This window comes from Mchenga conophoros, linkage group LG12 (genome assembly GCF_057382185.1).
Source record: "Mchenga conophoros isolate Kocher_MC1m ecotype Shallow Benthic linkage group LG12, M_conophoros_male_GT1.1, whole genome shotgun sequence".
Classification (NCBI taxonomy): domain Eukaryota; kingdom Metazoa; phylum Chordata; class Actinopteri; order Cichliformes; family Cichlidae; genus Mchenga; species Mchenga conophoros.
This window is the reverse complement of record NC_140537.1, coordinates 13,632,947-13,651,172: the sequence shown is the minus strand read 5'-3', so window position 1 is coordinate 13,651,172 and position 18,226 is coordinate 13,632,947. Positions and strand designations below refer to the sequence as shown.

At 43.2% G+C, this 18,226-nt stretch overlaps 1 protein-coding gene across 4 annotated transcripts in view; it reads right to left on the bottom strand.

Moving 5' to 3' along the window:
- Positions 1–558: 558 nt before the first annotated feature.
- dtx1 (deltex 1, E3 ubiquitin ligase) overlaps positions 559–18,226 on the bottom strand; it is a 53,355-nt gene continuing 35,687 nt past the window's right edge. For 3 of the 4 annotated variants that reach the window (XM_085293822.1, XM_085293823.1, XM_085293824.1), the window contains 5 exons: positions 12,777–12,838; positions 12,511–12,669; positions 11,041–11,205; positions 6,933–7,022; positions 559–6,841 (listed from right to left, as the gene is read on the bottom strand). In XM_085293822.1, the coding sequence (XP_085149948.1) occupies positions 6,617–6,841; positions 6,933–7,022; positions 11,041–11,205; positions 12,511–12,669; positions 12,777–12,838 (701 nt within the window). In that variant the 3' untranslated portion in view covers positions 559–6,616. The remainder of the gene's footprint in view (positions 6,842–6,932; positions 7,023–11,040; positions 11,206–12,510; positions 12,670–12,776; positions 12,839–18,226) is intronic. The other variant, XM_085293825.1, reaches the window with a different exon arrangement.

The window sequence follows — 18,226 nt, the reverse complement described above, 5'->3', positions numbered from 1 at the left end:
TACCACATGAAAAAAATATGCGTGCCAGCAATGCACCTCCCGGCCTTATTTAAATGCTAATGAAAGCAGACCTACCTGCACTGATGCAGCAGTCTCCCTGCTCGCCCCCTCATTAGGCGTGAGAGGTGAGCGGAGACAGGCAAGTAGGGCTTATTTACAAATACTAGCAGGGGTCTGGCCCCCGAGCTGCTGGGTCAGTGACGGAAGGAAGAACGACAACCTGAAAGGGGGTGTGTCTCATCACCTCCGTCCTGACATCTCAAGGCCTGCTTTAATATGCGCCCACCACAGCTCTTTACCACAGAAGCCAGAGGCAGAAAATTACCATAAAGCAAATTTACTACCAGTGAGAACTCTTCCTGCTGCACTCCAGAACAGCAGCCAGGCTCGTTTATATCCATATAACGAGCTCCAAAGCACAGAGTTACCCAGGGAGAAGGAAACGGTGGTGTTAAATAGGAAGAGGACACATCACCACCGACTGGGGTGGGGTGGGGGGGTGGGGTGGGGGTGGGGGGGACAAGGAGAGCCGGTGTAACAAAAGCTCAAACACACTACCCCTGTCAAGGGCACATTTATTTTTCCACAACAAAACACACAAACATGCAACAAGGTCATCACAATTCAATAAAGACCAATAGATTAAGAAGCCCTTTATAGTTAAATCAATGTCTCTGTATATCTTGCTTTTAGTTTATCTCAGTTTGTCCACGTGAACCATAACAATATGCAGACGCTGCCTAAGATTAAACAACAAAAACAGTGACTTGGAAAGGTCATTTAAAATGGGCACTTAAATTGAAAAACTTCAGATGTTTTACATGTCGTGGAAAGAGTGGGGAAAGCAGCAAAACGCTATCGTTTCCTCATTTGTGTAAATCAAAGCCAATACAGAGGGAGGGGGGGGGGGGGGGGATAAAAGATAAAAAGGGAAAATCCCTAACTAATAGGAATAACTTTCAGAACCACAGTGCTAACCACCAGAAAACCAGGGTGGGGTTTCTAGAGAAGCTAACATGTTTTCATATGCAAAAAACAAGAAAAACTCTGCACTATCAATACGCTTGCTCACTGTTTGGTTAACATGCACCTCTAAGAAACGTTACGGCATCTTTAAAGGACATGAACCTATGCTTTGTCTACGAGACTCCCACTTTCACACACGCTCACACGGACGGATACAAACGTACAGCATAGCCACAGAAAAATGGTAAAGTATCACTTAGATAGAGAAGTACAGTTTGCAGTAGACACTACGAGAGTACAACTTCATATATACTTCATACATTAGGACAAAGTAACTTCATCCCCGATCCCACCTCTAACCTCTAATGGAATAGCATGGGATGAAGAGCAATACAGCAAATGTTAATAGTTCTTTTTAGAGACAATCATTGAAAAAAAAGACATCAAAAATATATGTTTTTTTTATACATAGCATGTGAACATCCTTGGATTGCAACCTCTCTGTTTAGAAACGCAGAGGTAGGCGCCCCATAAAGAAAACATCCATTGTCATTTTGAACCAAAAACAATCAACCTTCTTCTTGCTACACGTAAATCATGTATTAGGTTTTAAAAATAGTAAATTGCATAAAAACCACCTCCTTCTTGTTTAACCGGACAAATACCAAAACCTTGATTTATACATCATTCCCACATAGATCTGTACACACCTGAAAAGTCTAAAGGGCCGGGCGTCGTTCACACTACAAGACCGACACGTGGAAAAGGAAAAAGCTGAAGAAGCGAACATTTGGATTTCTCTAGTGAACGAAATTTCACTTCACATGGAAAAGTTCCCTGATAGATCGGTAGCATTCTCTTTTGCTGTCCCATTGTATAAAGGGTGTCACAAATGTGCGAAGGAGAAAAGTTGACGTAGGCCAAAAATGTGAATGTTTTCAGCGCCTGGGTCAAAAATCACTCAGAAATACTCTTAATAGTTTGTTTACCATATACCATACCACAAACACAGAGCTGTGGCTAAAACAGCCTGAAAACAAATATACAGGTTTAAAGTATTTAAACAGATATTAATACTTAAATCTGCAACAACTGGCTTATTTGGTCTTAAGGACAGTGATTCGCTCACGATTCATTTAGAGTCATGATCCTGTCCACCTGATGAATGAAAAGTCCGAGCACTTTAGCTGCTAAATGCTCCACAGTGATCACAAGCGAGTTGTAGCATCTGCCATTCTTTGGGTTTTAAGAGCTTACTGTAGCTAAAAGCTACACAATGACAGCTTGTTTTACACAGGAGCAGTTTTCAGCAGGCTGATTCACATGCATAATGAAACCTTGTTTTAAAGTAATCCAGCAGTTTCTGTTGGCATCCTGTTGTATGCACACAACCCAGTGGTATTTTAATGCCTTAACCCTTTTTAAAAAAAGCGATTACAGTGATTGTTGTGACCTTGGATAGATTTTAAATCTTTTGTTTGTTGCTCCTGGGCGAAGAAGAGCTCTCTTTGAAGGTTAACAACAGCTGCATTCAAGAAAATTCGTGCCTGAGAAGCAAGAGCCACAAAAGTGTCCTTTTTGAAAAATGGAGACGCTAGCTCACAGACAACACAGGCTCCACTACTCATCTAGTGAAAGTGGACTTTAACAGAATAACAAAAGATATTAAAATATATTCATAAGTTTGGGATAAACAGCTCACACCACTTTGTGTCTTCAGCATTGCCACACTGCAGCAGGGATGTGGCCAGCTGAAATAGGCTCATGGTGTATGCTATATGTAGATGAAACTTTGGGTAGTCCATGGATGCATATGCAATTTTAGTAATGTGTGGCGATATTTATTAAGATTTTTCAAGAAAAAAATTTGAGTAGAAGTTTCATTGAGACTGAATTATGAAGCCGGTCAGTAATCTGTCTTAAATATACTGCTCAAAAAAAGTTAAAGGAACACTTTTCAGAGTACAGAATCAAGTCAGATAAACTTCTGGGATATTGATCCGATCAGTTATGCAGCAGCGGTCGTTATTTTTAACCACGTTTCACCTTTTTGGTGTCAATGAAATTAATAACAGCGGCACTAGAGGGGCAATAATGAGACAAAAAAGCAATACTTTTACAGATAAACATTTTCCCTCATCATCTTTTCTGACAGTTTTTTTTCACTACTTTTCCATTAGGGGTTACATTAACCTGCAGAGGTTGCACAGGTAGTCCAGCTCCTCTGAGGTTGTGCATCAATATGTGCTACTGCCAGAAGGTTTGCTGTGTCTCCCATCACTGGCTCAGGAGTCCAGAAGTTACTCTAGGAGAGTTGGACATGGTCTTGAAGGTCCTTAACCCATGAACAGGACCCGTATCTGCTCGCCTATTCTCACTGCCCAACACTTTGGAGCCCAAATGGCATTTGCCATAGAATGCCAGAACTGGCAGGTCCATGGTGTCTGTAACACTGTTTAGCATCATCAGTTTGGTGTTGTGTCAGTGATGATCTGAGGGACGCACTGACTTCTACAGGTCAGGCAACAACACCCTGACTGCCATCAGGTATCAGCGTGAAATCCCTTGGACCCACTGTCAGACCCTACGCTGGTGCACTGGGTCCTGAGTACTATTTTTAATTTCCCTCAAATGATGTGGCATCCTTTCATTCCTAACACATTATGGAGTCCATATCAGTGTAAACATCCAGCATAACTTTTTTGCCGTTGATATCTGATGTGTTTTCAGTCTTACTTTAATTTTTTTGAGCAGTGCATATTAAATTATATTTAATTTAACCTTAAATATCTTTCCTAATATCTATATGAGATCAAATCATTTGTATGAAAAGAGTTTTATAATTAATCCATGTATCTGGCTTAGACTGCAGTTGCAAACCAAACAGCTGTGATTATTTTAATTGCAGATGTAAATGGAGTCCTGACAAACACACTGGGTATGCATATGCATGTGCAAATTCTCTTTACCAACACAGTGGCTGCGACTGAGGCATCACTGACATTTAAATGTATATTTCCACACTGCTGTGCTTTGATGCGAGAGTTAGAAGTAGCACTTTTCCACTGATGTGGTGCTAGCGCTTGATGCAGAAAGCTTTTTCATGTTTCTCTCATAATAAAATGGGACTGGTACTGGAGGCAAAAATCAGGCACTGCCTCGCCACAACAAAATAGCTGTCAGTGGCAACGGGAGGCTCCACAGCAAGAAATTCACGGATGATTTGCAGATGTAGCCCGCAGATCCTGTCGGCTGTGATTTCCTCTTTTTCTGCCGCGCAACAGTATATAATGCAAAACTAGTTCTGAACTAGTACTGACATGGCACTGCAGGAGGGAGGGGAAGAATTTAAAGTGACAAACTCTGTGTATTCTTGTGTTTGTGACTCACGCCTAACTAAGAGAAACCTCACCTGCTTAAACAAACTCTTAAGAATATTTTGTGATTGGATCTTGAACCCAGGCTGTTTTCACCTTCAGCTTTAACAAAAAATGGCTGACAACATCTGTTCCCACGGAACGTAAAAAAAAGGCCAACATGGGCCATCTTCATGCCGCTAAAGCTGCCCCAGCAATAATAAAGACACATTTACTGTATTTATTTGTGTCCCACGGGGATCAACTACACAAGGTCTACATTAAGGTCATGACAGCAGAATACGCTAAGACTACTTGCAATATAAGACGTCCATAACAAGTCATACATGTTTCAGTCCCTGACATCCTGACAAATTTTTTTGCCAGATTTTATGTGACTCATGTTCATGTGCCTGTGTACAGATATGTGGGACAATCTGTATATTTTCTATATAGAAGAGTATAAAAATAAATTAAACTTACACCATTGACTCAAATTGAGTTTAAATTTAAAGGTATATCACATCTGCAAATATATTTTATATATTCATATATATATAGTTAAAGCATCGCAAGCCAGTTTATAAACATCAACTTAAAAAAAGATTAAGTTGCAATTTAAGACATTTTTCTAAAAACCAAATGACTTAATCAACAAAAATGTTGCCTCAAAGTGCTATGGAAGACTATGATTAACCCCAAAATCAAGCCCGCTGCTGGGTGACCCCTTAATAAACCTGACACCAACGCTCCCGCTCATTAAAATTGATCAGACATATTTATGGAGAATTATGCAGCTCTGGGTTATAATTTATCGCAGCGTAAATAAACATCACAAGATCTCCACCGAGGACCTTCGAAAAGTCTTTATCTCGCGGGCACTAAGTCTAAAGGGGGAGGGGGGGAAGGGGGGGGGGGCGTAGGAAAAAATAGTCCCCAGCCAACAACACACTCGACCAACATTTGCATGGTTTGTAGAACGAGTGCTCCACAGCTGAGGAGGAGGCAGAAAGCGGGGGTGAACAGATACATCGGGAAGCGCCCCAAAGACTCCAAAGTGAGCTCACGAAGGCGACGAGATGCTGCTCGTTTCCGAGGCTCAGCTGCTCACTGTGCGGGCACTTGAGCCAAGTACAACGCCAACAAACGGCAAACAAGCTCACAAGAGACTGCAGGCGAGCGGAGGAGCTCCCCCGAAAATGGATCTCTAAGGGAAAGCTGTTGGTGTTTGAAAGACAGAGGAACGTCCATCTGTGTGTTCAGCTTCTCTCCTCAAGGACTTAAAGCCAGCTTATTAATGCCTCCGAGCACACGATTGCACGCTCATCCCTTGTGTACGGTCAGCATGATGGATTGTGCCAGCGCCTGGGTTCGCTCCAACAGGAATAATAATAATGCAGCCTTTTTATTCACAGAGGTCATCGTCATCAGTGTGTCAACTAAACAAATGAGTTAAACCTTGGAGCAGAGCTTGTTTCATCTTATTTTATGTCTCCTCTCACAGACTGTCCACAAGGTTAACCATACAACACACAATTGTTACCAAACACCAATAATCTTCTAAATCTTAAGCTCTCTGGAATCTACTTCATGCACTACAGAACATACTTCCGTACGTAGAAAATAAAATACACTGACCTATCAGAAGTGGAAAATATCAGATTAACCATAAATGACATCACTCCGGAGCCATGACCTGATTTTTCAAAAATGCACAACCAACGTTTGTAATGAATTCACTAAAAAAGTAAACTTGGGGGGAGGGAAATAGTTAATTTGGATTTCTTTGCGATTTTCTTAAATCTTCATAATACCAAGCAACAGCTGATCCGCTGACAGCTCACCCTGTCGCGTGTGTTTGCCTGACTTTCATTATGTTAGTCGGGGCCATGCATTCTGGAGTTCAGCGTTTTACAGATGTGCCTGTGTACAGTTATTAGCCCCTTGTCATTTTTCTTTGAGTGCCAAAGAACAGCATCAGTTTGACTTGAAAAAGGGATAAATACCTTTCACCTCAAGGTCCCAACATTCAGACAAGAATCTCTTTGCATCATTTACACTTTGAGAGACTTTGCCAACAGACAAAACTTGCTCAAGGCATGGATCTAGAGACAGCAGGGGGAGGGAGATTGCCTGGGTTACACAAACCAAAAGCCACCCTTTCTGCAGGATATTTTTGTTTGTGGGGAGTAAAGCGTTGTCGGCCGCATGTTGCCCGTCGTGCAGTGTCCCCGCTCTCTGGGAGATGGCGGGGCATGGGGGGTTTTGTTTCAGTGTACCAGTTCTGCTGGCCATCAGTCCTTTAGATTGTCCTCGCCAATCCCCTGGGCCGACAGCTCTGCCAAGACGTTGTCCAAGTAGTTGGGGTCGGGGTAGCCGTGACCGGTCAGGTTAGAGCCAAATTCTGTCTTGTGATGAATCTCGTTCCACACCACGGTGTCCGATTCGCCCGTGGTGCTGGATGTGCCAATGGTGAAGATGAGGCGTCGGTCCCAGGCCATGATCAGCAGCTTCAAGACCTGATGAGACAAGAACGAGAGGATGGTTTGTGACGGCGCTTCCACAAAAGGAAGCCCGGTGTTTCCGTCTGGGAGCTGCGTCGCAGCTTACCTTCCTGCCTTTCTCACTGTCGGGGAGGTAGCAGTGTCGAGGGAACCCTCTGGCACTGAACTTCTTCCCAGGGTTGGGGTGCTCATTGGTCTGGTGAAAATGTCAAGAAGAAAAAACAAAAGTTACAACGCCTTCACTTGCAATTATGACTTAATTGTGTGGGAAATGTCAACAGCACCCACAGGACAAGCTTTACTGCTCACATCGCTTAAACGAGGCTTTTGTAAAATAATCAGCTGGGAACTATGTTACTTTCAATATGCAGTAATATGTTCAGTCTCTGTCAAAATAAAGTGCTTTGAAACCACTAGCATGAAATAAAAATCTTGTAGCTCATCAAAGCCAGGGTCCCACCAATTCCCTCAACCTTATCAATAAAAATACGTCACACAGTTAAAGCAGCCTTGTTATAACAAATTTCTCTTGTTTTTTGTCCATTTTCCTATTTCATTTTCCTTTTTTATGTTTACATTTTGGTAATATTCCCAGGCTTTGGTTGCTGTAACAACACATTTGCCTTTCCCGGTCTTTTGTGTGTTCTTTGTGCTTCTATTAAGCACACTTCTTGGACAGGTTATAAGGCCCCTTTTCACTGTACCACTAATATAATACCACCTAAAAATAAAGCTGCAAGAAGCTTTGATGGAATCAGGTAGTTCAGCAGGGCACAGTCGCCATGGCAACTTGATCAGATCATGCTAAAAGCTGGCTGTAAGCAATAACAGGAAAAAAGTTCTGTGCTGCCCTCTCATGACTCATTTTTTGACAGTCTTTGGAAAGAAGTGCCGAGATGGTTAGAAAAAAAACAGGTGTGGCCAAAAGATGAAGAAACTTTTTAAATAAAATTAGATAAAGCAGAAACTGATATCACGAGACTCTTTAAACTCAGCTCGTTTCAGTGACTCCAGAGGTATGCTATTTTCGAAAATCAGGCATACGGTTCAAAAGTTACATCAGAGGTGATCCAGAGAGAGTCATTCCACTTTTGATTAATCCCAGCGCACCGAAAATAGCTGTAATTCCCCCAAAAGGGGGAGTGCAATGTGGCCTCCAATGAATGGGAGTGACTGATTTATGCCTGCATCTAGAAATAGAAATTATATTTTAGCTTTTGCAAGTAAAATATTGATTATATCATCACACTGAAATGAGACTAATATCCTGTTTTTTCTCACAACGAAGCCAATTTTAACCATAAATCTATCTTCCTGCTAACGTGTGCTGCCTAAAAGTGGGCAGATCGGTCCAAATACAGCATCGATAGCAGTATCAGGTTGATACTACCACGATGTGATCAATACGTGGTTCCTATCCTCTAAGGAACCACGTAGTCCACTGGATTGTTCATGTTTTTTTTGGAAATGACAAAAATGACCTCAGACATGCATTATAAAACATGTCTGAACCTCTTTGTGTTTGTGGTGACTGTCATGTTTATTTTATGTATAGCCTATAGCAAATGTAAGCAACAGAAGCTGACCCAAAGTGCTTTAGAGACACGCACGTTTACATTCCAGGTCTCCAACAAATCCCAGTTTCAAAATACATGAAAAGCTGAAAGATGTGTTTTTAAAAATCACAATAATTTTTAATTACACATTAAAATGTGTTCATAATTTGTAAATTGATGATTCATCTTATAAGTCATGGCACACTGCTCTCATAGCCTTTATAGGTTAAAAGTATCAGTATTTGACTTTATTTACTTTACATTGGTTCGAGTATTGTACCAATGTAAAGTACACGGCACTAATACTAACTGATCACGGATGAGTATACTTCTTAATGTTCATTAAAGACCAAAACAAATAGGTTTCAGCTACAAGCCATCATTAGTCCAGGTGGACTAATGATAAAGTGATATGTCATCAGTCACAGTTAAACATAAACGACACAAATACATAAACATAAGCTATCAATACCATGACACTGATTACATGTGTATTATGTAAATCTGCAGGAATATTGCACCATCTACTGCACTTGCTGGATGAAATAGCCCTGTTGGGCCTACAAATGAGATGAACCCCAAGTACTTAAATGAAATAGCGTCACACAAAGTATGTTAAAAGGAGGGTGCTAGTGTTGTTATGTGTTTTCCTGGAATTACAAAAAGCAGCTCAATGCTAATCCTTAATTTGAACCTTTAGCGTTTTCAATTTATAGAACACAAAGCCAGTATTCTCGTCTCTGTAACAAATGTAGGTCTCGAGTTTGTCTTTAAGGAGATCACACACGATGGCAGTTGAAATAAAATGTCATTGGGCTTCTTTCAACTTTCTTCTTGAAGTTGCTTTTATGTTCGAAGAGGCTGATCTTTAAATCTCATTTAGTTTTCTTCACATATACATCGGCAGTGTAGTGTGGGCTTTTCAACCAGTGGATGGCATTCTTGGTTTTAACAAGAAAATCTGTTTGATTTTGAACTTTTTTCTAGTGTGGGATGCAGAAATGTGTCCTTTTGATCATAGCGCTACTTGCTACTTGTGATGATCAAACACTGGGAAGAAGATCAATATTTAAAAATGTTATTGTTTTTCTCAAACTGTTCTGATGTTCACAAACATTAAGACATCTATTCATCAGCGAGTGCTGGGTTTATGGGAGGACAATCCCCTCATCAGCACCTATTACTAAAAGGTAACTACAAAAAGTATTAGCATGGCAGACTCCAACCAGGCAGCTAGAAACTCTCTGCCGCTCCTCTATTTGTGCATGAAATCAAAATAGTTCATGCCATAAAGTGGCTTGTGGTGCAATCAAAATTCAATTCAAATCTAAAAACTGAACATTAACATTAACTACAACTACACAAAAAAGAAAAAAAAATCAACACCACCAACAACAGAAATGACATTTCTCCATTCATTCTGTACTATCTTGTAGGTGCCCTCGTGACACCAAAAGCTCAGAAGGTTAGAGCGTTAGATTCTCGACCATTTAGAACTTCCTCTGATGATCTTTGTAAACCACATTGAGTCTCTCTCCTGTCTCCTGTCTCCTTCCCCTAACCCCGCCTCCCACTATAGCAGATGGCACCCCTCCCTAAGCCTGGTTCTGCTGGAGGTTAGTTCCTGTTAAAGGGGAGTTTTTCTTTCCTACTGTCACCAAGCGCTGTGTGATTGTTGGGGTTTTCTCTGTATTACTTTGGGGTCTTTATCTTACAATATAAAGCACCTTGAGGCAACTGTTGTTGTGATTTGGTGCTATGTAAAATAAAACTGAACTGAATTGAAGTGAACACACCACCTACTTTAACCTATTAAAGATGTACAAGTATAAAGCCCATTATAGTGTGCTACTATTTTCATCATACAGTTTTGGGTGCTGGCATAGACTGAAAAGGCAAAAGAAGATGGACAATATGCACAGCGTCACCACTTCCCTACTCACCCAATTATTTTGCTATCGTCCACAGAGTACAGAGTGTAAACCTGACCATCTATGATGATCACTCATGTTGTCTAGAGTGCAGGCTGAACTGCAGGAGGGGAAAAAGACAGACCTACAGTAATGTCCCCTGGCAATAGTGTATTGTGTTGTTATGCTGATCTGAGTGGTCAGATGACCCCCAGCGCTATCCCTGGGGGCTCTATGCCTTCTCCGCTGGTGGAAAAAGGTCAGCTTATTGACTCAATTTGAGCTCATCTCAGGAGTCAGGAGAAAATACCAGCCAAAATACCACCAGCTCAGACCCGGTGAAATCCAATTGCAAATCCCAGCTGTTTAATTTTCTTATTAATGTTAATCAGTTTGATGTATAAGCTGAAAGACAAATCAACTAAGGGAAGGCGGACTTGTATGCCTATATTTATAAGGACAAAAAAACATGCATGTTTTCACTCTATATATTTCTTATACAACATAAGCCTTTACCATGAGAGAGAATTACTCTTAGATACTTCTTTGTCTTTGCCCTGAATCACTGCTTAATTCCTAAAAATGCTGTTTCCTCAGGATCCCGACACCTCAGCTTCCTGCGTGAGTAACTCTCCATCCAACTTAAGCGGATAAGCAGTTGTAAAAGGTCACAGATTTAGAGGCAAGAGACAGCGGATCAGGGTAGAAAGGCAGGGTGGTGGATTAGGTGAAGTGAGACGGCTCTCACCTGGATCCCGGCAGGAATATCGTAGACAATGCGGATGGTCTTTGAGTCTGGATAGCCTGGCAAGCAGTGTGGTATGACGTGGTACTCCATCTTCCCGGGGGGCTGCGTGCCTGTTTTCTCCCCATAGATGGTTTTGCACGTTGGGCACTGAAGACTGCCATCCTGCTTTGGAGAAAAATAATGATTTGACGTTAATGACGCAATAAAATTAAACCACTTTGTTTCCAAAACCCCAAATTAAATGGATGATTTGCAATTTTTTTTTCAGCCTAGAGACAATATATCAAATATTGAGACTGAAAAATGCCTTTTATTTGTTTCTGCTCATTTTAAATTTCAAATAGAATGATTCCAAACAGCAGATAGACGATGTTAGGAACTAACTGGTAAATATATTTTAATATTTAGTGGATAAAAAAACATATTTTTCTCAGGAGTTGTTAGTCTTTATCCCCAAGTAGAGCTGGGAAAAAATACACCACTGCAGTTCTTTCTGGAGCCACAGTAGGATTTACACATCTATTATAATGTAGTACAGCAATATCACCTATCGCAGCTTAAAGAAAAATCTAAATTCAAAGAGGGGAATTTTAAAAACTGGACAAATAAAAAGTAGAATCATCTGCATAGATTGTTACAGTAAAATGTAAATAAGAAGTTTGTTGTTTTTGTTACTTTTGTAATTCACACTTTTATTTAAAGGGGAAAAATGGTGTGATCACATTACACCCATATTGGCTTCCTTAGACTGGCTTTACTTCCATTTCAGGATCCAGTTTAAACGTTTATTCCTTCTTTTTAAACCTCATGGTTTGTCACCCTGTTACTTAACAGAACTTTGGAAACCCTAGACTCTTAGCTGAGCACGGACATCTACGAACGACCTGCTCTTGGAAATTCCCAGATCAAGGATTTAGAGGTGATTGAGACTTTTCAGTGGTGGCTCCCAATCTTCTAAAGACCCATTTGTTCTTGCTTTCACGTCTAGTTGAGCAGAGTTCCCTGGCTTTATTGTGCAAAAACAGACTTATTTACTTTGTTTTATTACATTTCTGTTGTATATTTATTGTTCATTTAGTGATCCTTGTGTATAGTGTGTATTTTGTACAAACTGTACAGCATTTTGGTGAACTGAGGTATTTTAAATGCACAATAGAAACTTTGATTTGTCTTGATTTTTTTGTTCTGGAGCACCAACAGTGCAGCAGGGTGTTCTTTTGTTTGCAGTTGCAAGCAGTGAATCTGAATTTCCTGCAAGCAAACATCAGTGTCCAAAGTAATTTTACAAAATACTGTGCTGTCAAGACTGATCAGATGAGGCTATATAAGCTTTCCATCTGTTAGCAGCAATATCGAGGGCCATCATCTGCCAGTGCCGTGCAACCCCGTCGAGCTGTAAGACATCGCGAGTTTAGAATTTGAGCCTAGCGTGACATCATAACAGCGTCTGGCTCGCAAGCTTTTACCCACCTTATTGCCATTGTTGTACATGGCCACCAGGCATAGCAGATGGTACATGTGCCCACACTTGCCAAGTTTGCCCACCAGCTCTGGCTTGATGCCTTTGTGCTGCAGGACGCCTTCATAGCCGGATGACATGACCAGCCTCTCCATGCAGATGGTACAGTCCTGGAATAGCGGGCCAAAATACTTGAGCTGCCATTTGACATGTACATGACTGTACTCATGAAGCAACTTCAATCCTGAATATGCGCACCGATGGGTTTTATTCTCACCTCATCTGGCACCACTTTAATCTTCTCAGTGTATCGTCGCACCACATCTTCTGGGTTTTTCCCTTTTAAAAATAAGTCACAAAAGTCATGAGAACAAGCCACAGGTAAGTGTGAGTAAAGAGAAAATTGACTATTCAAAAACAAGAGAATAACATCAGATCAGTCTCAGAGACTACTCTGCCCCATGTGCCTTTCTTTTCTTTCTTTTTTTTTTTACCAATAAAAGAAAGTGTGCACGTGGAAACAGTACACATGTTAGTGATGTTCAAGAGGAGGTCACCTTGAAGCTGCCACATAACACTGGCAACCCCACACTCTCATAATCCCTGTGTGCAACCAGGCTGGTATGGCTGAGAGCACACCCACAGCTTACATCCCTAATACGCTTACAGGCAACCTTTTTTCCCCCCCGAGCTTTTGTTTGTTCATTTGAGGGAGAGCCAGTGAACACAGGCAGAGAGAGTAGTGAGGGAAGGAGACAGCTTTTGTCCCCCCCAAATCCTCAGGTATAAAGGGTATGCAGGAGGTAGAAATGTGTGAAGAGAAGGAGAGGTGAAAACAGAAAAAAGGAGGAGAAAGACAGAGAAAAAGTTAATAAATTAATTAAGAATAATTTTACTCTGTTGTTATTTGACAGCTTCATTCACTTCTCTGATTGTTCTGGGTGCAGAAAGCAGAGCAATAGAAATCAAATCAGACACAAACACATAGGTTGCATATTTGTCTGTTACCTGAAGTAACATTTGAAAGGTCAATAATTTCTAATTACTACAGCAGAAGATTTTATTTTATTTTATTTTATTAGTTTTGCTGTTTTTTGGTAATAGTCAGCCCGTTCTCACTCCCGAGGCCTAACATCCCGACTATTTGTCACATCCCGTGGCGTTCCTGAGGTATGTGAAAGGTGACCTTCCGCGTTCTAATGCTACGCACCAGTTTATGGATGAAATCCAGTTGAATGACAGTCCCGCAGTAATACATGTACCAGCCATGTATTCCAGCCCTAACACTAACCTTATCCCTAACCCTATCCCTAACCTTTGCCAGCACTTTAATGACGTTAAACTGCGTTTTCCAAAGTGATTTAAGTAAAATGAACGAACATGTGAGATTGATTCCAAACAGTTCTCATGTTTCCTCATTTTTCTGATCTTGTCACTTGGGATGTGGTGGGTGTCTGGAAGCGTAATATGTTGACGATTTGTCACCTAGCATCAAATATTACGTTTTGGGAGTGAGAACGTGTTGTAATAGTCTGCAGCATTTGTTGAGGCTAAAATAAATATATGGTCATGAATTTGCAATTTTTAAAGTTTTCGCACAACTTGGCTTGATAGTAATACATTCATATAAAAGATACCTTCTAATAGCATGTTTTAAATTCTAGTTTAAGGCCAAGTGTACTTGCAAAACTAATAACTATATATTTAGTGCTACAGTAGCTAGCTATTACCAGGCAGTCTGGATATATTAGCTGTGTTAGCATTTAGCTTAGCTCTAGGCCTTACCCAAAGGTAGTCTCACATAGCTGTTAGCATAGGCTCTTGTTTTTTGGGGTTTTTTTTGTTTAAAAGCTTGATTTTGGTGAATTTGAATAAGGACCACCGCAAAAAACTGTTGTAACAACAAACCTAATTGGATACTTAAATCACCATCTCTCAACTGAACAAGGAGATTTTAAAGAAGCTAAGAAAAGGCAAATTGTTTAAAGCTAAAGAAGCAGGAAAGAAAAAAAGGCTGTTATCTGGTGACGTTATAAACACAGCGGATGATGTGAGTACCTGACATTTGTTGCACTTGCTTTTGTAAACTTTAATAATTTCTTTTATAATGAAAATAACACTATGCATTGAGGAATGCTTTTGTTGGCGCATGCTGTTCTTACTGATACTGATACCGGCACGTCACAGTTGAAGGAAATTCAAACTGGTGTATCTCTAAACAAAATCTTTGTTCACAATGGTGAGATGCTTGAAGGACTGACTAAGAGGACAAGTGCAGTGCAAGGATAGAAATCCAACAGTCTGACTGTTCAATTAATACAAAAACTCCCCGGGGAGGTCTGTGGTTTCCACTGCTTGCATCGACCAACACTTACTCAGGCCCAGAGTTCTCCAACTATACACCAGATGCCCTTTCGAACCGGCTCAGTGTAACTGTGCCTTTCATTGTGTCTTCATGTATCAATCTGAATGTAGTGTTACATTTATGAAGTTGTTATTTTACTGTATACATATATGAGCTTTTTGAAAGGTACAGGAATGCTTTTCAAACTGACTGTTAGCAAACTTGGGTGAAATCTGAGCCACTGCTAACCTTATGGAACAATTATGGATCCCTCAACAGTTTATTTGGTGGCTTATTTTGCAGTTTCAACACTCAGAAGGCTGAAACTGTCATGGTCTCCGTGCCTGCCCGGTCGGCCCCACAAGGCTACAATTGCTGTTGCTGTTTTCTCCCTCTCTGCCTGGGCGGAGCTCACTGTGGGCTCCCGCCCTTGGCCCACACACACACCTGACAACACTCACCCATCATCACCGGGAGCACTATTTGAGGCTGGAACACAGATCCTCTCGTCGCTGGATGATTGTACCCCTAACGTTAGTGTTCTCACAGCTCTTGTGCTTCATATCCGTGACTTGTGATTAGTTGGTGACCTGCCTTCTCGTCTGCTTCAGATTCCCCCCCCCGGACCTGCGACCTCCCTGCTGCGGGAAAGTGTGTGAGTGTGAGAGAAGAAGACGTGAGCGAGTTACCCTGTGATTTCCCCCCCGGAGTTTTGGATCCCTTCACTGTACATATATTGCACTGCACTGTAAATAAACCACACCTTGGAGATACCTTACCGCTCTGCGCTTGAATCCCTGTACCAGATCGTGACAGAATCATCCAGCCACGGAAATGGATTCAGCAGACCCAGCGGTCTCGACTCCCACCCTCGCCGCTTTGGCCGCGATGCTGGCACGCCACGAGCAGATGTTCATTCACCTTCGAGCAGAGCTCGCGAACCTCACACAGGCCGTGGCTCGGCTAACACCGCTACCGGCCGCTCCTCTGGTCGCCGCTCCTCCGTTGGAGGCGCCAGTTCCAGCTGTAAGTGTCGCGCCACCTGTTCACGTTGACAGATTCCTCCCTACTTCCAGGGCTTTCACGGGAGAGATTGATAAATGTGCTGGTTTTCTCACTCAGTGTGCCCTTCAGTTTCGCCAGCAACCGCAAACCTTTTCTACTGATGGTGCGAAAATCGCTTATATCGTCCAGTTACTCCAGGACCGTGCTCTAACCTGGGCTCAAGCTGCGCTTCAGGCGGAGCCGGACATCACCTTTTCTGACTTTCTTACTAAGTTTAAAGGTGTGTTTGACAGGAAAGCCACAACTGCCACCGCCGGCCAGCGCTTGCTTGCGCTTAAACAAGGTAAACGCAGCATGGCTGATTTTTCTATTGACTTTTCTACCTTGGCTGAACAGGCGAAATGGGGGGAAGAGGCCCTTAAAAGTGCATTGCTCACTAATATTAATGAGGAAATAAAGAATGAACTAATGCTCCGTGAACTGCCTTCCTCCCTGGATGCGCTTCTGGTTTTGTGTATGCGGGTGGACGATCAGGTGTGCGCACATTGGAGCGCACGCGCGCGTTCGGGGCATGCCCCGCTGGACTTTTGTGGGACCCCTACTGCAGCCCATGGGTCGTGTGACGCCGACACCGGGGATGGGGAAGAGCCCATGCAGCTTGGGCGCTCACGGCTGTCGCCCGCGGAGCGCCAGCGCCATCTTGCCTCCGGTGAGTGCGTTTATTGCAGCCGTAAAGGCCACTCTGTCTCCTCCTGCCCAACGCTGGCAAAAGGGCGCGCTCACCAGTGATCGTGAGGGTGCTGGTGGGCGATCTGTCGAGTGAAAGCCCTCTCCCCAGGCTTCTTTTGCCGGCTACTCTGCGTGTTCGGACTGTTTCTCATTCTCTCTCCGTTCTCATTGACTCTGGGGCTGAGCAGAACTTTATTGACACCTCACTCGCCGCCAAACTGAACATCGCCTTGGAGCCTCTGTCACGCCCCCTCCGTGTTCACGCACTGTCGGGCCAGTGCCTGCCTGACATCACTCATGTTTCTGAATTCCTTTCATTATCTCTCTCTGGCAATCACGCAGAAAGGATTTGTTTTTTTTCGTTTAAAGCTCCTCTCACTCCGCTGGTTCTGGGTCACCCCTGGCTTGTCCTCCACAACCCGCATATCGACTGGGAGAAGGGTGCCGTACTAGGTTGGAGTGTGGCCTGCCATATGAACTGCCTCCGGGCTGCGGCTTCCCCCGTTTCGCTCCCACCCACGGCCTCGCCGTCGGACGCCCCGGACCTCTCGATGGTTCCGCGGGTTTATCATGATCTGCGGGATGTTTTTTGTAAGGATCGGGCGCGGTCCCTTCCCCCGCACCGCCCGTACGATTGTGCCGTCGATCTTCTTCCTGGAGCTCCGCTGCCGTCTAGCCGCCTGTACAGCCTCTCCCGGCCTGAGAGGGATGCTATGGAGCGTTACATCTCGGAGTCGCTGGCGGCAGGGTTGATTCGCCCCTCCTCTTCCCCTGTCGCGGCTGGGTTTTTTTTCGTGGATAAGAAGGATGGTTTGCTGCGGCCGTGTATTGACTTTCGGGGCCTTAATCAGATCACTGTTAAGAACAAATACCCTTTGCCGTTGCTTTCCTCCGCCTTTGAACTGCTTCAAGGCATGACCGTCTTTACCAAGCTGGATCTGCGCAACGCTTACCACCTGGTGCGCATCAGGGAGGGGGATGAGTGGAAGACCGCGTTCAATACGCATCGGGGCCACTTTGAGTATCTCGTGATGCCGTTTGGGCTGACTAACGCCCCCGCAGTGTTTCAGGCGATGGTTAATGATGTCCTTCGTGATTTTGTTAACCGTTGTGTATTTGTGTACTTGGATGACATCTTGATCTTTTCTAAGACACTTGAGGAGCACAAGGTCCATGTCCGGCAGGTCCTGCTACGCCTTCTGGAGAACCGGCTCTTTGTGAAGGGGGAGAAGTGCGATTTCCACGTGGCGTCAGTGAGTTTTCTGGGCCACATTATCGAGAAGGGGGACTTGCGGACTGATCCGGAGAAAGTGCGGGCTGTGGTGGAATGGCCTACTCCTCCTGATCGCCGCCAAGTGCAACGTTTTTTGGGATTCGCCAACTTTTACAGACGGTTCATTCGTGATTTCAGCAGAATCGCTCTCCCTCTCACTAAACTCACCTCTCCCAAGGTTCCCTTCCAGTGGGATTCTGCCGCTCAGCGAGCCTTCGCCCTGCTCAAGGACAGGTTCACCACCACTCCCATACTCCGGCAACCGGACCTTACACGGCAGTTCGTTGTGGAAGTGGACGCGTCGGACTCCGGGGTTGGGGCAGTTCTGTCTCAACAGATGGACGGTAAGCTGCACCCGTGTGCCTTTTATTCTCGC